The sequence below is a fragment of the Colossoma macropomum genome, unplaced genomic scaffold, assembly GCF_904425465.1.
Source record: "Colossoma macropomum unplaced genomic scaffold, Colossoma_macropomum, whole genome shotgun sequence".
NCBI classification, from domain to species: Eukaryota; Metazoa; Chordata; class Actinopteri; order Characiformes; family Serrasalmidae; genus Colossoma; species Colossoma macropomum.
The window spans coordinates 29,390,812-29,414,206 of NW_023494810.1; the positions used below are offsets into that span (position 1 = coordinate 29,390,812).

The following is a 23,395-nucleotide window of genomic DNA, read 5'->3' on the forward strand; positions in this document are numbered from 1 at the left end:
TCATTATTTATTGATCAAATGCATTTCTAATAAATATATCAATAAAATAATTGGAGAAAAAGGCAAGAACTGAGCCAGACACTGTGCTCAATAGCCTATATTTCTCATTTTATTTACACATTTATACAGAAACTGTAGATGGAAGCTTATCCATGACAGACGATTGCATCATGAGAAATAAACAACTATAGTTTGCAATGAAGCTGTAGTTGGATCAGTCTGGTCCAGGTTAAAGGAAAGGTTCTCCAAAAAAATCGTACACAATTTCCCCCTTATCCCAAACACAGTCGATCGGGAAAGATGTTTGGTGTCCTTTTCTTTCTGCACTGGACCTACAAGGCTAATGTAGTTAAAACATAAGTGTAAATCTATGGAACCAGGCATCATATTAGCCACACAACGTGTTGGCCAAGTAACTACGCTTGGGTTATGGGGAAAACTGCACGTTTTTTATGAACCAGTCTTTAAAGGTAGTCCAAGTAACATTTTAGTGAGCCACAGAGGGACCTTGCTAAGTCACAAATTCTACTTTTTATATTGAAGTGACTGAAGTGGGGCTGTGCAGATGTCCAGGACTGCTGGACTTAGTTTCCACAACAGCTGAGCAATAGTTTAGTGCAATAGTCAACTTTATCCAATCTACTCGATTTGACATTTGTCCCCTCTCGGAGATTTCCCCGTGGGGGAATATTACTAAGAAATGTCACTTCACACGTGTGGTAACTAGATTTCCCAAGTTTTTCCTTAAAAACTTTTGCAGCTTTGCAGCCAGAGACTGTTGGTACTTTCCTCATTGATTGAGCAGTAATGACTGAACAGGAACAGTATGTCGTCTGAAAATGGTAATGCGGTCATTAAATATCGGACATAAAGATATAAGCGAGAACAGAGACAACAGAGAGAAACCATCTGGAGTCAGGCTCTCAGAGATCAGATGATCTTAAATGTGCAAATTCTTGTGTTACACAAGTCACTCACCAAACCTAAGCCCACACTAACAGACAGGCAGTTGTCCTTGTTAAAGTCCAGGAGTTGTCTTCTGAGGGAAAAATCACATTTAAAACTTTCAGATTCAACAACCCCAAAAGGAATCAGTTCTTAAATAGCTACGGAGTACATACCCGATCGTGAAAATGCACGAGCACAAAGGAGAAAAATATGTATACTGGTGGGAGGAGGATGAGCCTCTTGCACGACACAAAGGTTCTGCTTTCACCAACCGAAAGCCAATCTTCCTTCTACAGTAAATGCACTTGTAGCCCCGTCACGTGTCAGTGAGACCGTGAGAGTGTGAATGTGTGAGAAAGAGCGCGAGTCTATTTCTGGTTTTTGAGCAGCTCGTCGATCTGAGTCTTGTACATGTTCTTGACGTCCTCCAGGTCGAGCCGCAGCTCCTCAGCCTCCTCTGCTTTCTCTCCGTACATCTGCAGGATGGTGTTGTGTCTCTGCTCCAGGTCCTGAGGACAGACACACAAACACGCTCCATTACTGTAATTTACTGTAATAGAATACTGAAATTTATTGTAATAAATATTACACGACTATTCAGAAGTTTGGAATCTCTGGAACTTAATACATTGTGTATGCAATAATAACTTGCACAATTTAGATTAAAATATTGTAAACTATGCACATTTTTAGATGTTAATTTACATTTTATATTCATCTTTCAGCTCTGTTGGGTACAACAAGTAATGAAATGATGAATGATATTAAAAATAATAAATGATAAATAACACTGTGATTATCTGTTTATAGCAATTTCTTGTCAAATGTAATTTTATTATTAGAACTTCATTTTGGACATTTATTTTATTAGAACTTTATTTTGGATATTACATTTATTATGACCTTATTCAAAATCTTGATTTTATTACACCTTCATTTTGAATTTTACATTTATTACAGCATCATTCAGGATATTACCTTTTATTATAACTGCATTCTGGATGTTAAATGTATTAGAATGTCATTTTGAATATTATTTGTATTGGAACTTATTAATTTAATTAAAAATGCATTCCAAGTATTTAGTTAATTATAACTTCATTATGCATATTAATTTTATTAACTTTATTCTGCATGTTTATTACAACTTGATACTAAATAATAATCTTAGAACTTTTTTTGGATGTTTCTTTTATTAGAATTTCATTCTATATATTAATTTCACTAGAAATTCATTCTAGATATAAATTTTATTAGAACTTAATTCTGGATGTTAAAATTATTAGAACTTCTTTCTGGAGGTTAAATTTATTATAATGTCTTTCTAGATATTAATCTTATTAGAACTTCATTCTAGATATTAATTTTATTAGAACTTAATTGTGGAGGTTAAAATTATTAGAACTTTTTTCTGGAGGTTAAATTTATTATAATCTGTTTTTAGATATTAATTTTATTAGAACTTCATTGCAGTTGACGAGGCAAACACTTCAAAACAAGGTCCAGATGTTTGAGTGGACTCACTTTGAGCTGCACTCTGAGTCTGGGAATCTCCTTTACTTTGGCCTCCATCTCATCGTTCTGATTGGTCAGTCGGACCAGTTCTTCCGCCATCACCGAGCGGCTCCTCTCTAGATTCGAGATTTCCAGCTACACAATGACAATTTATGAAAAGAATGGTAAGAATTTGTATCATTCACTTCCAAACAGAAATATCAGCCACAGCATTTCATTTTCATTACATAACTGACCATTTCTGCAGCTGACCCAACACACCAAAGCCAAGAAACTGTGGTCTATAGAACAGGGAGCATTTCACAAACTTCTCAATGGGATATTTGCCTTAAAGAGAAACTCCTGCCAGACGAGGGAAGCCCCCTTTTCATGATGTATCAAAGGGTTTTAAAAAAACAATCAAGAGGTAAAGAAGAGCTCGTCCCCAAATTTTCTTCTAATCAGTTACAGTTACACACTGTTAAAGATCAATACATCAGCAGGGGGTTTTCCTAGTCAGGCCAGAGTGTACTTTGAGTTATCTGGCTAATTGAGAACTCCCACTTTGTAAAACATACCCATCAGAACACGTTACCTGGCTCAGGTGGGTTGGGAGCTGGACGTGGATCAGCTGTGGGTCCTTAAAGACAGGACTAGTGACAGATGCTGTAATTGAAGTCAGTGTGTATCTGTGAATTACCTGGAGCTGTGCAATCTCTCCTTCCCGCAGTTTGAGCTGGGACTGCAGGTTCTCGATGATGCTGGAACCTCCACTCAGTCTTGCTGCCTCATACAGGCTGCTCCCGCTCAGAGACACGGTCATTGTGCCAAACGAGTGGTCCAGAGAGTCCTCCTGCTGCCACAATAGCAAGGAAGTAAATCCCTAATTTAATGTTTAACCTGATTTGCACAGTTTTCACAAAGCTGTCAAACAGCCAAGATGTTTGGTGTTCAGATCAGATTTTACTTCTTTAGTTAGCGCTCAGGGTAATCATTGCTAAACTAAGTCAATAGTCACCCAAATCTTTTCCATTAATAAATCCACAAAAACCTTCCCTCAACCTGCTCAAACTGCATCCAGGCATCTTCATGCCTGTGTGACACCTGACATGCACACAAAGGGGATTGCAGCTGCACACAGTGTTCAGCTACACAGTGACCATCCAAGACCTGGATGCAGTTTGAAAATAGTTGAGAATGTATTTACAAAAAAGATTTGGGTGACGATATCTAGTGTTTGTTAGCGACGTTAGCCTTGTAGCGCCGACACTAAACTAAAGAGGCAAAATTTAGACCCCAAACCTGTCTTGGCTGATCGACCTCATCTGGGTTAAGTGGGAAAACTGTCAATTTGATTCTCTGCCAAACCATCCCTTTAACTGCAAGGGTCTGTATGTGGGTCCACACTTCCATTTCCTACTCTACTACACAACATTAAATTCATAGAAGTTGATGAACTTACTTAAGAGTAATAACTGAATAATCATCATGCAGTTTAAGGGCTTAATGGAAGCAGTGCTTAAGTGTCTTAGATGTACCGGACCTGAGAGAGCATAGAGGTGTGCAGGCCACCGTGGTCAGCTCCGCTGATGGAGCTGGAGCGAGAGAGGGATGGGGTGGAGGACGCAGGAGCCTCGCTTACTGACACGCTCGGAGTCTTCCGCTCCTAATACACACAAAAAAACACAGAAAACTTGTTAGGCCAGCTGAAAAACATACGCAGATGCACACTGATCTCACAAACAATATACAGAGTTCATGCTCCCAATGTGGAAAATCTTCCTAGATTAAGGCACTATGCTTTCGTAAGGCTACAAGATCTGAAAGAACGATTCTTTTTAGGATGTTAAGCCTGCTATAGACATGATGCCTGGACCGTGCTGGATAAAAAGCTGCACATGTGCTGGAATTACTGGTCTGCTCTGACCAAATAAAAGTTAGAGGTAGTTCTAGGTCATTTTCTAAGGTCTTGCTCCAACCTTCTCCTTCAGGGCCTCTTGCGCAAGGTAGCATTTCTTCTTCTCTTGCTCTACCTTCATTTTCTCCATCTCAAGCTGGTTTGTGAGCAGCAGCTGAAGGACAACAAGAAAATTGTTGAGTGGGTGTGCAAGAGTGAAAGGGAGTTTGTGAGATGAATACACACAGAGCAGTATGGTTAACAGAACAGCTGGTTAACATTACCTTCTCCTTTCTGGCCTCTTCCAGGGCTCGTGCGTATTCCCCTTTCAGATTCTCCAGTTCAACATGTTCCCTAAACACAAAAAGAGCCAGTTATAAAATCATATGGTCTTAAACTCACTGACCTTGCACTTCTAGGGTTGTTAAAATGTGATGTATCATTGTGATGTATCAATCTGCAAGTGACGATTAAACTACACTGGTTTTCAAATATTAGAGTAGATTATAGTCTGTTAGCACAATAATAAAAATAATGAGTTAAGTGTCTGCTTCATTCTGAACAAAATATCATTTTGTAGATATTTTTGAATAGAACAATCCAAAAACTGCTTAGTGCATTGTTTTTATTGTCTATATTTCACTACTTGTATAACTTTATCGTAAGAATCAAAACAAAACAATCTAATTAGACAGACACATGGCCACATTTTATTACTATAACTTCATGGTAATAGATTTAAATATTATAAACTATTCACTACAAAAACATTTTTAGATGTTTAACTCACATTTTATTTTCATCTTTCAACTATTTCAGGTACAACATGCAATATAATGTTGAATGATATTAAAATGATAAAGAACGTATTATAGTTATCTATTTATAGCAATTTTTTGTCAAATGTAATTTTATTATTAAAACCTAATTCTTAATTCAACACATTATTATTTATTAATAGAACTTCATATTGGATATTACATTTATTACAGCAACATTCAGGATATTCATTTTATTAGAACTTCATATTGGATATTAATTTTATTACAGCGTCACTCAGGATTTTATCAGAACTTCATTCTGAATTTTTTTGGTTGAAATTCATTGCAGATATTAACTGAATTATGACTTCATTACAGATTTTAATTATAACTTCTGCATATTAATCTTATTAATCTTATTAAACTTCATACAAGTTTGAGATTGTATGATGCACTGAACAGTTTCCAAAATCAATCAAATTGTTGTGAGGTTACAGATTTAGTATCCCTGTGTGACACAATCTGACATTAATGAATGAAAGTACTTTTACAGTGACACTTCTTTTACTTCTTCCCTTTGTTTTTCCCCTCACATTCATCCACTCATTCATGTTCATGTTACTTAGATATTTCACTTTATTAAAGAAGAGGAGCATTCATTATACTACATGGCATCTACATAACTTTAATGACAACTGATATAAACCTTTATAAACATTTATCAAGGCTTATTCAACAAGCGTCAGGTGTCTTAAAGGCTGCTTTTGTCAATTACCTGATTTGATGTCCCAACTCAGAAAGTGTTACGACAACTGACCCTTGCTGGACTTAGCCTTTAGAAACGTTTATATAGGTTTATGTCAGCTGAAAGGCTTATGTAGGTGCTGTGCAGCCTTATGAAAGCTTCCCTTCAGTAAAGTGCTGCCAATATTTCTTACTGTAAGGTCAGTGTGGAGGCACATAGCTGACATTCCTAAGGCATTCCTACAGCTCCTTTCACTGAGAAGCCACTCCGTGAAACCTCCTCCATACCTGCTGTTGTCGTCCTCCAGCTTCTCCCGCCGTGTCCTCTCTGCATCCAGCTGGCCCTGCAGACGCCCCTTCTCCTGCCGGAGGATGGAATTCTGGGATTCTAGAGAGACCAGCTGAGCCTTGATGGCATGCAGCTCCTCGGTTGCCGAGCGCTCCTTCTCCACTGCAACAGCCAGCTGAGCCTGGGCTTCAGCTACTCGATCCACAAAACAAGAGTGACAAAGATAGAAACAGAGGCAGGGAGAGAAGAGATGGGGTCAAGGTTAGGATTACAGTGCATCAGTTAATTATGGTTATTATACCCAACTCCAATCCATTTCCACAACTCAGCTACTATGTGCAGAGAAGAAAAATCAGGACTGAATGATCAATGCTGCCTTTCTGCTCCACTGCTCTCACCTAAGCGGTCGGAGATGTTCTTCTCCAGTTTTTCCCAGGATGCCGTCTGGGCTCCCAGAGTAGCCTGAAGGTTCTCTATCTGCCGCAGGAGGGGCCTGGTCGCCGAGGTAACGCTCTGACTCAGCTCCTGGTTCCTGGTCTCCGCCTCCTGCAACCTCTGTAAAGGGGAAGCAAACAGAAAAAAACAGAAAATAACAGAATAACAGGTAAGTATTAGCCTTAATTAAAAAAGATAAAATAAACCTAAATAAACATATTTAGATTGATAACTGGATAATTAGTCTAGGGGTTAAAGGGGTTAAATGCCATTATTTTTACAAGGCAAAACACAATACATGAACCCACAAATAACACTATTATGGTGCGCACTACTGAATACTTTCATACAGGGCTGGGCAATATGACAATATTTATTATTATTGTGATAAATTACATCACAGTATGTCATAGTGTGCCTTTCTGAGCCTATCTTGGATGTCGTGAGTACTTAAACACTTCCCAACTGCATGTTTGATTACAAAGAGAGTATAATTAGTCCTGTTTAGTGCAGCATATGTGAAGTGTTGAATACAAATCATGGTATTCACAATTTTGAAAGTATTTTCTCTGGCACTGCTTTGTCTGTCCCAATTTATGAAAATTCAGAAAAAATAAATAGTGACATATCATCTATCATGAAAACTGTTATGTTATTACATTTTTGCCATTAAACTGTTAATCACACTAATTTATATGGCATTTTATCATCAGCTAAAATTTTGTGCCAGGCCCACATCTGTGATGGAGAAGAATATTACCCAAGAGTGGCAGTGTGAGTTACCTGCTGAAGTTCACTGATCTCCTCTCGTAGGTAATCCTCTTTTCTGGCCTGCTGCTGTTCAGCTCTCTGCAGAGCCAGCCTCAGATCCGCCACCTGAAATCAGAGGCATGACAGGAAACAGTCTATTAACACACACAATAAGATCTGCAGCCTTAAAGGGGAATTCCAGCAAAATTTCAAAAAGATTTAGTTTTTTTTTTCTATTTGTTTTCTTGTTTTTTTTTAAGTAACCTGAAAATGATTACAAACATATTGCCTGATGCCAGCGATATGGATTTCTTATGGTTTAGATTTTGACCTGGTTTTTAAAATGTATTCATGGTAGCTTGGCACATGCAGGATGTTGTAAGGGACGTTGTAAGGCAAAAGGCCACCAAAGAAAACTCAGATTACTCAGATTTACCACTATTTTACCTTTTTCAGCAATACATATAAAAACCCAGAAGACATGTTGTCTTGTGCACAGCATATGGGTATTTCATTACTCTTCACAAACTCTGCATTTCTCTACTTTGTTATTGCACCATAATTGACAACAATAGGCTATAATTAATTATAATTGTAATTAACTGCAGCTCTTGCCATTTTGAAAACTCCATCTAAATTGTGATTTCGATGTAAACACTAATCATGTTGTAGTACTGAATAAAAAGTCTCAGGATGAAACACTGGGTTTTTAAAGAGTCCAGACCAACAGACTGTTATGCAATATTTTGAAAAGTGTTTCAAAATACTCAATGAATAGACCACTATTTCAGCTCAGCCAGTTACAGTGACAGAGCCAGGCCAGTGAGGGCGGAGCCTTACCTGATTAGCTAGAGCCTCCTGCTGTAGGCGGGCCTCCTCCTGGGCTTTTTCCAGTGCCAGGCTGAGCTCCTCCTTGGCCTGCACCTCTCGGCTCAGAGCCAGCTCCTGGGCTTCGCTGGCCTTCGTGGCGTTGGCCTTATGCAGCTCTGCAAGCTCCCTGAACACCACACACACGCACACAGAGCAAACGCAAACTCAGTAGAGTCTTAGTTTGGACTATGAATAAGACAGACTAACAGGAAGGGAAGGGTTAGCATGACCTCAGCATTTGTGAAGAAAAACTATGACTATGCAAGTGCTGAGATCATTCAGTAATACTGATTTGTTTGTGGTCCACCTTAAGTCAGAGATCTCAGCTCAACAGCATGTTAGCTGCTGCTGCCATGCTGGATGCTGATGGTAATAAGTGTGTGTGACATGGGAGGTACAAAAAAGGAAAAAGAAACAAAACACATGAATTCTGATGTGACCACTCTACATGGCCACTAATCAGATACAGTCTGATCTGGGACCACATATAAAAGCGATTTGGAAAAGATCAGATTTTTGTGCTCAGGCTTCCAACCGGCACAACCATCTAAGCGTTGGCATCACTGTTGGTCGACCACGCGTTCAATTCCTGGCACTGCCACAGCCGTCCATGGTTAGGAGTCTAGGGGGTTAGGATGGTGCCCCCTTCACTTCACAGCACTCAGCATGATGCCAACATGGGCATTTATTAGCTGATGTAACAGAATTAGCAGTTAGCATTCTCCTCCAAGCATGTCCAACTGCAGTGTATTAGCAGCAGTTGGAAAAACCCTCCCAGCTTGGAACCTACATAGAGTCGTGTGCAAAAGTTTGAACACTCCGGTCCAATGACTTAAATATGGCATTTTTCCTGCAAATGTCAGGCCTCAATTTCTATTCTTATAATGTAAAATGTAAAACAAAAAATATAAAATGAGACATTAGTTTTTCACAGACCACATTTTAAGGTTCATTTTTGTCCAAAATGTTAAATTCAGCACATAAACAGAAAAGTGTTCTATGTACAGGATGTGTTAACTTATTCTCAGTTAAAATTCAACAAACGTAATTTGACTTGGGGTGTTTATTACTTATAAGAGCTGTCCAGGGCGGCTTGCAGGCTGCGGTTCTTCTCCTGTAGTTCCTCAAGTTCAGTCTGCAGCTTGCTCAGATCTTTCTCCTGCCGCTCCACAACAGAGTTCAGCTTCTTTATGTTCTCTCTGTGCTGCTTCTCCAGCTCCTCCTTTCCATCCAGAACCTACAACCACACAGACAGCCATGCACACAATTCAACTTTTTACACATTACAGCACTTTATAATGGGTCATAATGAAGCAGCCTTGCAGAACACCAGGCCAGTGAGGACCAGTAAAGGCATTTAAACCACAAGTATAGATGCAAACATTACAGTCCAGACTTGCATTAAATATAAACTGTTTTTGATGATACAGTGTAAGTAGAACTAAAGTGGTGATGAGTATAAAGTGAAACACAGTACAGCCCAATCCCATTTCATCCCTCACCCCTACCACCTAGCCCTTATCGCTTCGCTAATAGTGTGCTAATGTCTCAGTAGCTAGCTAGCTAAATTTCACGTTCCACCTTAAATAGTCCAGCAGTTCTGACGCCTGAAGAACCAGAATGTAACTGCTGCAGGACAATTTGAACGAGAAGCTGGTGAATATCTGACTTCAGCTTCATATCACTTAAGAATTAGGGGTGGGCTATAATAAATAACTGTCGTATCCCCCCTCTTTGAAGACATATGATGCCTTAAATGTAACTAAAGCCCAGCAGGGAGGCTGCTGAATTTTACCCTCCTCTGCTGTCACTGCAGACTGGCAGCATCGCCCACAGAGCAGCGCTGGTAGCCTGTTAATGAAGTAATGTTCTTTTTTATTTGAGGGTCCCATTTTGTAGTGGAAGATTTCAACCACTACTCTTTGTAACTCAGTTCTAAGGGGCAAAGTTACACTCGAAAACAAGGGGTAGGAGCAAAAATAAGAGATGGGATTGGGCCTATGAATCCACATATCAGAGGTGGTACTCACAAAACAACGGAAAGTAGAAGTGGTCATATTTGATCAATATTGTGCTTTTTCTTTCAAAGCCAAGACTAATACTGAGCTTCGATCAATATGTTTTTTTTTTCTATTTAAAGAAGCAGCACCATAATATGGGGATTTATGATCTGATTGCAGATTATTGCCCTTTTAAATACTAGCTAAGCAATCATCTGTGTTCCCACACTCTGGTTCTTCTAACCCTTTAAACTGTAAACCAGGGGGGCACAGCTCTGGTCCTGGAGGGCCGGTGTCCAGAACAGTTTGGTGATTTACTCACTCAAACACACCTGATTACACTAGCCTGTTAAAGGGCAGGTTTAGTAGATGTGTTTGTAGGGAAACGTCCAAACTTTTCTGGACACCGGCCCTCCAGGACTGGAGTTGTACACCCCTGCTGTAGGCTTTTCAGTTATTCATCTTAAGGCTTATTATACAGTAAAAACTATGGATTATTCAGTAACTACTATAAAACTATGCAAGTTATGAGACTATGACTTTGAGACTGGAACCCACTGAGATGTCCTCAGAGTCTCAAGGTAAAGGTGAACAGATAAACAGTGGGTTCAGACACTCTCTCAATTAGTATGTATGTGTATTAATGAGTATGTTCCTCTCTCTGACCTGCTGCAGCTGTTTGAGCTCGTCTTCTTGCTCTTTGAGTTTTTTGGTCTGTTTGGTGATCTTCGTGTCGCTCTCCTTCTCTTTTACCCTCAGCTTCTTGATGATGTTGGAGTGCTGAAGCTGCTGCTTAGACAGTTTCTCGCCTGATTGGGAAATAAAAGTCTCATCATTCACACATATGGGGCTGAAATTGCATTTTAATGACACAAATCTGGGCTCTAAAAAGAATATGGACACCTTAATCATTAAAGTATTGGTAAACTAAATGACTTTCTGAAAAGGAAAATTTTGTTTCCTAACACAATGAGCTTAAAGGGGAACTCCACAGATTATTCCAAAATTTTGCATAAGTCTATCATTAATATGTAGAGTCATTCAGACTAGTTTGATGCGATATGCTCCACCCTAGAGAGTGGTGGTGACAGAAACCAGACATCTGAAGAGTTTAATGTCTCCAAAAGCTCCCTCAAAGAACGTTTGTAAAAGAGAGGGTTACAAATATGATGTCTGATGTCCGGGACACTGTTTTAGGAAAGTTTTTGGTCGAAACATATATTTTGATCTATTTATGGCAGAGAGTTACATAAGGAAAACAACCCCCAAATTAACTTAAAAAACCAGGTATGAATGGTACAAATTGAACAAATCATGATTTACCAGTATTTTACTATTATCAATCTAATAAAACTGTAGTGTATGTGTGTAGGTTCACTGATGGCAAATAAAATGATTATATTTACATATATTTATATATATCACTACTGTGAAGAAATCATTGGAAAGTGTCGGTAAATTTTTGTACAATGCACAATTTCACATCAAACGACTGTGAAAGACTTTTACTCATAACAAGTAAACTATGCTGCAATTTTGAAACCTCTGTGGAATTCCTCTTTAATATATTTTTAAGTACAGTATAAATGTCCAAATACTTTTTGGGGCCAGCATATAAAAGAATTTAAAATGTGACCAAAGAATATAATATAAATCTGGTTTGTTGACAGGACTAGTAATTATAAAACAATACTAGTGCAGATAGTTTTACTAAAAGGTGTCTGATGGCTTCAGTACAAGCAGAATAGTCATTTTTGAGGAAAGTCAACTAAACTGGACAACAAGGTTTTAGTTCCAATATGTCTATGGCAAACAGACACTCTGAACTTTGATTATTAATGGTCTAAAGTACTTTAAAACCATTTTTGTTTGTGAGCCAAAACAGAATAACAATACAGACTGGCTTGAAGGCTGCAACAACAGATTGCAAAACAAGTATTAAAAAACACCCATATAACAGTGTCAGAGTGATAAGCGTAGACATCACGTGCTTTTGTCTGATGACTCTTCTTGAAACTGACTCTTGTAAATATGTTTCACAGCTAAGAAAGAAAAACTCATACATGTTTCACAGCTAAGAAAAACTCGTACATGCAGTGCTCCAGAAAACCAGCTGAGCCAGACTTTGACCCACCCAGCAAATGAGAGCTTCACAATGTTGGCCTCTGTAATAGTGATATCAAGTGTGTGCTCTGAGTGTCCTGACCAATTCACAGACATCCCAGATGAGTGTTCTGATTAATCTAATCATTTTGGCCAACATGTATTACCAGTATGTTTTGAATATACTGCAAGTCATATCACAAATTTACTTATTTATTTATTGAATCACTTGCATCAGTCAAAAATCTATTTTTTAAATGGAACGAACTGAACAAATCACAATCTATTAACAAAACAAACTTGCTGAAACAAATATGTGATACTTGAACAAATACATGTGATATTCTCCTCAAACTTCACCACCGTACAGCATGTGAGGGGCTCATCAAGCTAACCATGGTCACGAAAGGCTTCTGTTGATTCCGTCTATACTCAGCGCACCCTTAAGCGAGCAAAGGGAGTTATAACAGATTTCTCTCATCCAGCATACCATCTTTTCCGAGCACTTCCTTCAAGAGGTTCTTTAAAAGAAGCAGGTTCTTTAAAAACTAGGACAAACCGATTTAAGAACAGCTTCTTCCTATTGCGACGAGGTTACTTAACTCTTCTGAGAAGTATATATCATTATAGTCTGTCCATACGATTTTTAGCCTTTGTGGACCCTTACAGGCCACTCCACTCAGACCAGCACAACACACACTAACACACCACCACCACATCAGTGTTACTGCAGTGCTGAGAATGATCCACCACCCAAATACCTGCTCTGTGAGGGCCCATGGGGGTCCTGACCGCTGAAGAACAGGGTAAAAGGGGGCTAACAAAATATGCAGAGAAACAGATGGACTACAGTCTGTAACTGTAGAACTACAAAGTGCACCTATATAGTAAGTGGAGCTGATAAAATGGGCAATGAGCATAAAAACAAGGAGGTGGTCATAATGTTATGCCTGACCGGTGTATGTGTATGTGAGGCAGCAAAAAGAATCAGTCAATCAATCACCTACTGCATAAAACAACAAACAACAACAATCTGTTTTGTTTTTAATTTAGTTTCAGCAAACTCTGACGAGCCAATGCTCTAGTTGTGGCTCCTCTGTCCAGTAGTTAGCTAGTAATCACACACTGCAGAGACACAGAGGACGTAGTAAAGTTAGCTAAAGATGCTGCTGCTCAACTGCACCATTCAGTCTTTTTTGCTTTAAGTCACCTTAAAGCACTCGCAAGTCACTCTCTGTTTTCGCTTAAAAATTACGAAACTGACAGTGAAAAATGAGAAAAGAGATGCTGCAATGAACCCAAACAAAGATCTTTATTTGGAAAACATGGTGTGCAAGCTATACTGAACGTGAACTCAAACTGCAAAACACAACAGCTGACCTACACCTCAGCTGCTAAGCAGGGCCCCCCCCCTACACTAAGCAACAGCAAAGGCACCACCACGATACTACTGTGAGAGATTCGAAAGAGTTTATGGAAAATCATTCGCAAAATATCCGAAATATAGGCCATTTTTATCGACGGCCACCTTGCAACCCTGCAACCATCCCAGGACAACCCCAATTAAGAACGGCATCATTCTTAATGTACAAAAAACACTTTGAATTGAATAAGAAACCAATGAATCATGAATCTAATCGATTTGTGGTTCTCTAAGATTGACACCTCTAGTAATCGTCCTATTAGAACTGCTCTTACCCTCCTCTAGAAGGCCTCTGATCTGTTCCTCCTTCTCTCTTATCAACTCCAAAGTTTCATTTGAGTTGAATCTGGCTGCCAACTCTTCTCGAAGGCCCTTGATTTCCTGGAAAAGCAAAACATGAAGTGAACAAACATAGGCACTGGACAGTGTTTACTAAGAACTACACACCTTTTCCTAGACATATATTTTCGAACAGGATGTGCTTCTGTGACCAAAATCAGCATAAGCCATAAGAAGTCTGACCTAGATCAGCCTGTGTTTTGAGGCTGCTGGCTCTGGCCATAAAAACATAATAAAAGACGTCTCACAAAACAAGGTTACAATGTTGTACTGGCCATAAATAAGAGAGTAAATGGAGCACAGGGGCACTGTTAATATGCACACTGTCTTTCAAACAGTATAGAAATGTTTGCACTGAAACTACAAGGCTAACGTAGCTAATAGGTAATGGAAGCGTAGCACTCATCTCAAACAGACTTGCTTATGTGGTTTCTGACAGTGTATGACATCCTGTTATCTCCACATAATAAAATTCAGACTTCAAGACGGCTGCTACTGTTTTTTTAGTTATGTGATGTACTTTTGCATTCCATGTCCATTTTAGCTACATAAGTCTGGTAGCAAACTTCAGACAACAAACAAGTCTTGGCTGATCGACTACATTTGAGGTGAAAAACACGACGGTTATCGCAGATACAGAGGCAAACCTGAATGTCTCACCTTTTTGCCGATGTCTCGCTCTTTGCAGGCAAGCTGAGCTTTCCTCTCGGCATCAGCGATGCGCTGCGTGAACTCGTCTTTCAGGGACTGCACACTAGAGCTCTCCTCCTTCAGACCGATCACCTCACTATGAAACACATGTAAGCATTTTATTTTAAGGACCAAACCATTTACATTACATACAGTACAACTATAGGTTTTGTAAGAATACGACTGAATATGTTTTCCTGGAACAGCACTGGGGTAAATGCATTACTCCAAGGCACAACTGTAGCTCATCAGCTACAACAGCTGGAACACACAGCAATGCAAATACAACCTTTGCATGACTAGTACAGCAAACACTCCATGCTTTAAGAGATCTGTACTGACAATGCAAAATTATACTGTATTGACTTGCAATAAAGTTCTAGGAAGATGGCAGACTTTTTGTGCAAAGACGATAGAAGATAGAAACTAACATAATGATGCAAAGTGCTCCTTATTTTTGCTGTATCGAAACACGTATTGAATCGAGACCCCACTGTATTGTATCAAATCAACTGATGAATTTTGTGAATCATTTCACCCATAGTTGTATGATTTTTTTTTTGTGTGTAATGCCTGCTGGGTATTGTAGTGAGAGAACACTGATGGACAAAAACACAAAAGATACAAATCTGTGAATTCTGTCAAACCAATGAGGCTGAGGGATGCAATGCTGCACTACAGAATATTACAAAGCATGACAACATATTAAACTAGGCGCTAGTTTTAGGCTCTAATGCCCATTTAATAGCCAACTCTTCTCTGGCAATTCACTCACAAGAACAACTCACTGATCCAAAACAGCTTTGCCAAAATAGCTTTGACAGAGAAATCTAAACCTGTTGTTTTCTTGTATTTTATTTCTTTCATCTTAGAATATGTGTGTGCTTTTAAGTACCACAATCACGCATGATTAATTTGTACTCAACCAGTTTCCAACGTCTCTTTATCACTTACAATTCAACAGGCTGTCCTGTTACTGTGCCATTAAGACTGATGTATGTAAATCACCTCTGTTCTGATTGGCTGTCCTGTATCACACCTCATTCGAAAAAACAGTCTGGGCTTTTAACTTCAGGGTGAAGAGGCAGAGCTAAACTGATTTAGGCAGTATAGCTGGATATATGTAAATATGTTAGTTTCCTAGACATCACAAAAACACTTCATTCAAAAGAGGCTGTTTTTTGCAGCTTAATCTCCTTATATGGACTGTATTGACTGGAGAGGAAACCGTACATTTTAAAACATTAATGTTTCCATACCACATCAAACTCTTAGTTCAAAAAAGGCAAGGGAAATTCAGTTCTCTATGTCACGGGCCCTTTAAGTCAGTTCAGTCACAGTGTTTACAATACGACGGCTATCTAGGGAGCTGGCTGACATTTAGTGAACAGTCATTTTTCTCACTCAGATAAGACAAGAGCCATAACAAAACAAATCACAAACAAAACAACCAAAAACTAAACGGAGGTCAGAGAACTGCAATGTTTCAGGCTTCTGAGTCAACAATGAACAAGATTCCCCTATAATTTTACGCCCTCGCCCTTTAAAAAGGAGTGTCACATTTTCCTTAACCAAAGTAAATATTTTGACTGCTCCATCTGTCTCTTTGCCAGACTTTGCCATTAGAGCCATTATAAAACCCACAGACCCAAAGCTGATGCTTTCCTAAAGGTCCAAACCGCTAATCATCGAAGCAAACTCCATCGGCTCAACACTTCAACCACATTCAGTGCAGCCAACGACCAAGAAATGAAAGTGTCAGGACTGAATAATCGCATCTAAACGCAGCCTCAAACCCATATCCTAGATCAACGCTGCTACTGTGTTATAGTGACCCAGAGCTACTCACTCTTTGAGGTTATCACACTCCTCCTCCAGACGGGCCTTGTCCTTGCTGACGGCCAGCAGCTGAGCTTCTCTTTTCTCCAGCCTACCCGTAAGCTCATCAATAACCTGAAAAAAAGCGAGACAGACATGCAAAACATCAGAGAAAAGATGAATCCAACATGAGCACAATCGACTTTGTGAAACACTTTATTTATTCCTTAAGTATTATAGGAATCCAGATAGTTTTGCGATTATATTCCCATTAGATGCACTGAAAGAAAGTGCTGGTAGCTTTAGAAAAAACTGGCAAAATAACATTTTCTGGACAGCTTTTTTTTAATGTGATATTCACCAAGTCTCAGTCACAGAATAGTCCAACTTAAAGCATCACCACAAATGTGGCTGATTGGCTGAGATACGTTTGGTGTCTTAAGTTTGCTTGTTTTAAAAAAAAATCTCAAATCTTTGCCCATTTTCTAAACTTCTACCCAATTTTTCTCCCAAATTTAGTCATGTCTAGTTCCACTTACAGCAGTTTAACTCCGCCCATTCATATCAAAGTTCTAAGGAGAGTTTCAGCGCTGAGTGCTTTTTGAGGCACAATACAGGGCAGCCAATCAGAGCACAGCTCATTGATCTTATATCAGCCTTAAAGGCACCAGAACAAAAGCAGCCTGTCTAATTCTAAAGGATAAAGAGAGGTTGGAAAATGGTTGTGTAAAAATGAATTATGACCATTTTTGGTACAGAGACTTACACAAATGTAATAAGTGGACTTCAAGGGGAAAATAAAAAAAATACATAGGAAATGAGCCCTTTAAGACATTGTTGTTGATAATATAGGCTATAGATGATTGGAAAATTGCTTTTTGATATAAAAACCATCAATCTATCAGCACTCTGTGAGTATTTAGTTATTTAGTTTGCACAGTGTTTATTGTTGCATATCACCCTCCATGTTACCTATATGCAAACCTCAGACACCAAATATGTCTTGACTGAGGAACTACATTTGGGTTAAGTAGGACACTGTGCTAATTTGAATTACTCCTTAAAGTGAGCCGACCAATTCAATTTAAAAGTAGGGGTGTGTGATCTGGCAAAAATATTATATTATGATACTTCAAGATATTTTCACAAGACACAAAATATGAATTATAATTTGTTCTTCTGAGATCAAATAAGTTGGAAAGGACAAAACAGAACCTGTAGAGCCACAAAAATACTATAATAATAAACACGATGTTTCTTCAATGTTCTACAAACTGTGCTGCGCCAAATCCAATTAAACAAGCCTAATTATGCTCACTTTGTAGTAAAACATGTAGATGGGGTGGCTGAGAGCCTAGTAGTAGGAGAAGTGCGGCATCAACCAGGAGGTTGCGGATTCAGATCGCACAACTGACTAGGTATACCTGGTTGTGCCCTTGGGCGAGGCACTTAACCCCCCACTGCCCCAGGCGGCGCTGCTCTGCTGGCGTAAAGTACATAACATAGATAGTCAGTGTTCTTTAAATATTGACGACATTCATGATAGGCTCAGAAAAGCATATTGTGACATCAATACGATCACGATTACGATAAATTATCATCATACTGCCAGCCCCCAATTTAATGGGAATGGGAAATCATAACACATTTTCCTTCCATCCCGAGACATATTTCTGAGTGAAACATGGAGGGTCTCTGAGTTAGTTGAGCGTTTTCTCTTTATGACAGGTGGCCACTGGTGTGCAGTGATGTCATCAAAAATCAGAAGGAGTTTTAAAGGCGGGCAAACATCTACACCTCCATTAAAAATTATGGGTAAAGAAGAATGCTGTCTTCTTCTTAACTACATTATATGATAATGTTTAATATGAACATGTCAGTTTTGATTTCAGGTTTAAAAAGAGAGAGCTGAAAGCAAAATCTCCTAAAATACTTTCAATAATTTCAATGATAAATCATGGAGCATGACATCCAAGAGTACATTTAACACATGCACAGCAACACTAGATACACAGAGCCAGTCCAGTTTCACAGACACAGATTAAGCCTAGTGTTGGACTAACTTGCAATGCCAAAGGGGTTTGACAATTAAAAAAGAAAAACAATTACATTTAGTCTACTTTTAGGCTTAATCTGGATCTGGAAAAACTGGCCCATGATGACTAGCGAATTCTGACCTTTTGTAGTTCCAGGAGCTGGCAGGTGGAGGCTCCTCTTTGCTCCTCAGTAATAGGTGGAGTTGGTGCTTCATCAGGGTCAGTCCTTAAGCTGGACAAGGTGAGACCTGAGCCAGCCTCCTGCTCCACCTCCTGCAGGTCTTCTGGCTGGTCACAGTTAACTGGTGTAGCGCTACGGCCACTTTCCTCCATCTCGTTCTCCTCCAGCGTTTGGTCCTTCATAGACTCTGTCAGTGTTAACTCCGCCTCTTCCTGCTCCGGATTGGTCGGTGGTGCCGGGAGGGCGAGGGGAGCAGGGGTGGGGCCAGCGGTGACAGACGCCAGTGTGCGGTTTCCGGGAATCTCGTCATCTGAGTTGACCTCACTGACGCTGCGGCTGTCCAGCGACTGGACGCTAAAGGAGTCAATACGCTCAAAGGCGTCGGAGGAAGAGCCGCAGCTTTCCGTCAGCTTAGGGTAATCGTCCAGACGGGGGAAATCTCCACAGGCAGAGGCCGAAAGAAGCTGGAAGGAACCTTGCATCAAGTGCAATCCTGCTTTAGCTTCTGCGGTTTCCTGCCTGGAGCTAGCTGAGCTTTCACTAATCACACTTTCGTGGTCCAGCACCTCAATATCACTGGTGGTGGAGGTACCAGAGGAGAAGGCGCTAACAGGAGGGGATGGGGTGTCACTTTGCCTGTCTTCCGCTTTAGGGTCCTTGGAATCCAGCATGATGTCTTTGGGCGGCACAGACAAAGTTTTGACTGGGCTTTTCGGCTCTGGAGGTCCAGAGCTATCGACATTACCCGCAGATCCAGATCCAGCCTCTATGGGCAAAGGTGCATCCACTTGTGTGACTTCCAGAGTTAGCCTGGAATCCTGAGACTCTGCTTTGCTCTCGCTGCTCTCTGGTTCAGCCTTTTGCTCTTGTGCAGTCAATGAATCAAGAGGAACAGGCTCAGGCTGTTGTGGAACACTATCTGCAGATGGTTGCTGGGGTGCACTGGCTGGAGGTGGCTCTTGTTCTTTTGGCTTGACCTCCACCAGGTTCACCTCTTCTGGTCCCAGGCTGTCACGTCTGTCGGAATCTGGCTGAGAAAGCTTGGAAGAGTCTACGTCATCCTTGCCAGCAGGTTTCGTCTCTTTGTCGGCTTTCTCCTGTATTCGGCTGTAGGATTTGGTCGGCGCCACGGACACCACTGAAGTCTTCTTGACTGTCTGGATGTCCCCGGGAGATAGGAAGGCACTGAAGAAGCTCTCAGATTCATCGACCACAGTGCGAGTGACAGGCTTGGTGATGGCCTCGGATGAAGGGGGAAGAGTCTTTGGGCATTCCTCTGAGGGTGAGACCCACTGATTCATTCCCCATCCTGTGGATACAGGCTTGGTTGGAGCATCTGGGAATAAAAAAGAAATCAAACATTTAAGGTAGACATTTAAACAACATTAAAAGCAGACGTTAAAGATATGTACAGTCTGCTACAATAACCATGCTACAACGACAGCCCATGCTCAGAGGTCAGTTCTAAGTACTTAAAAGTCTTTTCAAATGATAATCCCTTTGCTTCAACCTAATTATATTGTGAGGAAATGACTTTTTCCTCAATTCCATTTTAGCCATTCACATACAGTCTCTATTTCCCTCTTTGGGTTTAATTTCAGTTTATTTTGCTGGTGACAGCTGTTGGACTGCTTTGCTCACTTTGGAGCTTTAGCATTTTATTACAGACCAAAAAGTTCTTAAAGCGAGCAAAAAAAAGAGCCTCTAAAAACCTCCACAGCAGTTCTATGGGGAGTACTTAATGAGAAAGTACTGCAAAATCTGCATAATTAAATGGTTAAGATGTAGACAAGTGAGTTCAATGTGGTGATGATAGGAACTTCTGAAATGTTGAAAGCCTCTAAAAGCCTCACAGATAGTTATGACATTAAAAAGTTATGAATATGCTGACTGTTGCCTGAAACACTGTTTTATGATAGCTTTAAAATAAGTTTTAAGCCTACAACATTTTAACCCGTTCACGGCGGAGGGCGCTCCCAATCTCGCAAAACCTTTATCTTTATCATCATTACAAATAAAAAGTCATCTGACATATGTAGGTTCACTAGTCATTTTGGATAGTAAATAAAAGGGTTATATTCATGTCGTAATCCTAGTCACTATCAATCACCAAAAATGTAAATAAGTCAAGTTTCTATAAGGTGAACCATTTCACACTGCATTAAAGCATTTTGAATTATTTTCTCTAACATCTCAACAACTGAACTGTGCAGGATCTGTGTGTTTTAATCTGTGGAATTCCCCCTTTTAGGAATATTTTGTCTCCAGGCTGAGATTTGGAAGCTGGGTTTTTGAACCCAGGCCCGTGCTTCCTCAAAGTTGAAAACATTAGCTTGGCCTGCATTAACAAACAGCATACGTGCTTAGAGAAACACCTCTGTAAACATACGGCCCTATGGCCGCAAACAGATACCAGCTCCCGTTCCACATTTCCTAGACCACGTTTTTCTTTAGCACACCTCATTCATCAGACACAACAGAGTATCTTTTTGTTTGTTGAAAAAGGATCCTTCTGGTTTTCTTTGCAGCTCATTAGTTACAGTATCTGATATATGACTGAATCCCTTGGGAGCTGATATTGTCGCAGAAGAATATGACCAGGCAGGGTGAGAGGATTTGCCCTTTCTTTGAGAGGCCTTCATGGTTTTTCCGCTCTCTCCAAAACCCACAAAACTTCAATCTGAAGCGCAGTTTAAAGCAACAGCTTCGCCATATTCTTTCCTCATACAGATGACTTACAGTATTTTAAGGATGACCTTCACTGGAAAGGCTTTTAAAACTTCTGAACTGAAAATATGTAGGTCTTACTTACAATAACTAAACTGATTAAAGCTTGATACACTCGGACGCTTACCAACTCTTACAGCCTAGACAAGTGTGATGGTAGAAAAGCATTTAAGAACAATGTTTTCAAGAATCACACTTCTTCTTAGTACTATTCTTAAGAAATATAACCTAGTTAACCAAAAAATGAGACAATTCTTAAGAAGTTATTGGAAGATTTAAGAAGGTTTTCTTTCTTAAGACACTTTCGTGAATCCGATCTTTAGTTGATGATGAGAGGAACACACAGTAACCGTGCAGTGCAGGTGGGCCTTCAGATGAGGACAGGAGGAAAAGGGAAAAGGGAAACATTGCTGTCTTGCTTTCTATTTACCTGTCAAATTAAGCTTCTCCCTAAAACAGCCTCTACATAAGAAGCAAGCAAGAAACAGTTATCTAAAACCCACCCTCTAAAGCAGGTGCGATGCCATCCCCCCACTGGTCCTCTTCTTTTATGTCCAGAACTCGGTCGATGGATTTCTGGGCAGTTGTCAGAGCTTGTTTGGCGAAGCTGGACAGCTGGGAAGCGTTGAACCAGCTCATCTTTACTCTCGGCCGGCCAACTTAGCCAGCCAGGTTTCCTCAAGCAAGGAGAACTGTTATTTATGAAAGCGCTGGCTATCTTACATCATACTTTACAGAGAGTCTGAGTGACGCTGAGCTAATAAACAGAGTTATTACTGCCACCGTTAGCCTACTAGCCCGCTAGTTAGCGAGCTAGCCGTCCAACACAGCGCTCCCTGGACGGAGCTCAGTCCCGACGAATCCCATCGCTATTAAAAGCCTCAGTCGTCTAAAACAACGTAAAACAAAGTAAAACAACTTGGTGTCAGTCCGTTATTCCGGACATCGCGCTCAGTTCCTGAAGTCTCGGTTTGTTGTTGAAATTTAGCATGAATCTCCTTTCCGAGCTGACGGCGCTGCTGCTTCCTGTCCACGTAGCACTTGGGCCGTGACGTCACGCGGCCAGTCCCCGCCCACCTAGTTAATAATCGAATAAAAAAAATCAATTATGACTTAAATCTTTTCAACAAAGTTAAACATTCAAAAGCGCTTAAAACATTAAGGTAATTGTTTGTAAACATTTTAACATAAAAACAATATGATTTAATAAAGTTAATCCTTTTAACTTTTAACTTTTAATTACTTTATTTTTTACTTTTGTCTTTTTTCATTTGCCTTTTTTATTTTTAGTTACATTTTATATTTTTTGTAAGTGTATATTCTCCTGTTCATGTGTTCAAGCACACTGTTACATATACAGGGTGTCCCAAAAAAACTGACATCATCTGAGATGTGAATATCTGAGTAACTACATGTCCTGGCAAACGAAATTAAAAAAGGCTTCATGTTGAACAAAACAAGATTTATTTATTAAAATTCGACCAAGAAATTCAGAGGGATGTAGATTTTATAACCGATTTCACAAAGCTGCACAAATGTAATATCTTCCGATACTGGTGGTCGTCCAGATCCCTTCGTCCAGCACAGACAGCCTTCCTCTTTGAATTTTTTTGTGCTGTGTCCAAATCTGATTTCCAGTTGGTGCGTTTTTATTGAATTTTCTCAAAAATGTACGCTGCACACTCTTGTTTGACTGTGTTCGAGCATATTCTAACACACAAAACGCCTTTTCATTTCTAGTGAACGCCATTCTTCAACCTAAAAAAAACATTAAAAATTAAACTTGGTTAGTTTTTACACATTTTGCTAAAATTTGAGATCATTTGAGGGAGAATTGGCTGTTATTAGACTATGAAATGATGTCAATTTTTCTGGGACACCCTGTATTAT

General features: G+C 39.8%; 1 protein-coding gene across 2 annotated transcripts; it reads right to left on the reverse strand.

Annotated features, from left to right (window-relative positions):
• Positions 1-87: 87 nt before the first annotated feature.
• On the reverse strand, positions 88-22,544 carry tmf1 (TATA element modulatory factor 1). Of its 2 annotated transcripts, none has more exons than XM_036559158.1 (17): positions 22,009-22,544; positions 18,739-20,114; positions 16,593-16,696; positions 14,714-14,840; positions 13,990-14,095; positions 10,855-10,997; positions 9,259-9,425; positions 8,159-8,315; positions 7,352-7,444; positions 6,532-6,688; positions 6,133-6,325; positions 4,624-4,693; positions 4,422-4,514; positions 3,986-4,108; positions 3,143-3,295; positions 2,473-2,598; positions 88-1,457 (listed from the first exon to the last, which is right to left on the reverse strand). In XM_036559158.1, the coding sequence occupies exons 1-17, from the start codon at positions 22,142-22,144 to the stop codon at positions 1,317-1,319; spliced, it is 3,465 nt and encodes a 1,154-aa protein (XP_036415051.1). In that variant the 5' UTR covers positions 22,145-22,544; the 3' UTR covers positions 88-1,316. The 2 variants fall into 2 exon arrangements, with proteins under 2 accessions (XP_036415051.1, XP_036415050.1); XM_036559157.1 differs by having other exon boundaries at positions 3,143-3,298.
• Positions 22,545-23,395: the final 851 nt, after the last annotated feature.

Coding starts and splice junctions, on each gene's coding strand:
- tmf1 (XM_036559157.1), bottom strand. CDS start 22,144: ATGAGCTGGTTCAACGCTTCCCAGCTGTCCAGCTTCGCCAAACAAGCT. Junction 6,326..6,531: donor GAACATCTCCGACCGCTTAG/GTGAGAGCAGTG, acceptor TGGATCGAGTAG/CTGAAGCCCAGGCTCAGCTG. Junction 2,599..3,142: donor GAGAGATTGCACAGCTCCAG/GTAATTCACAGA, acceptor GTCATTGTGTAG/CTGGAAATCTCGAATCTAGA.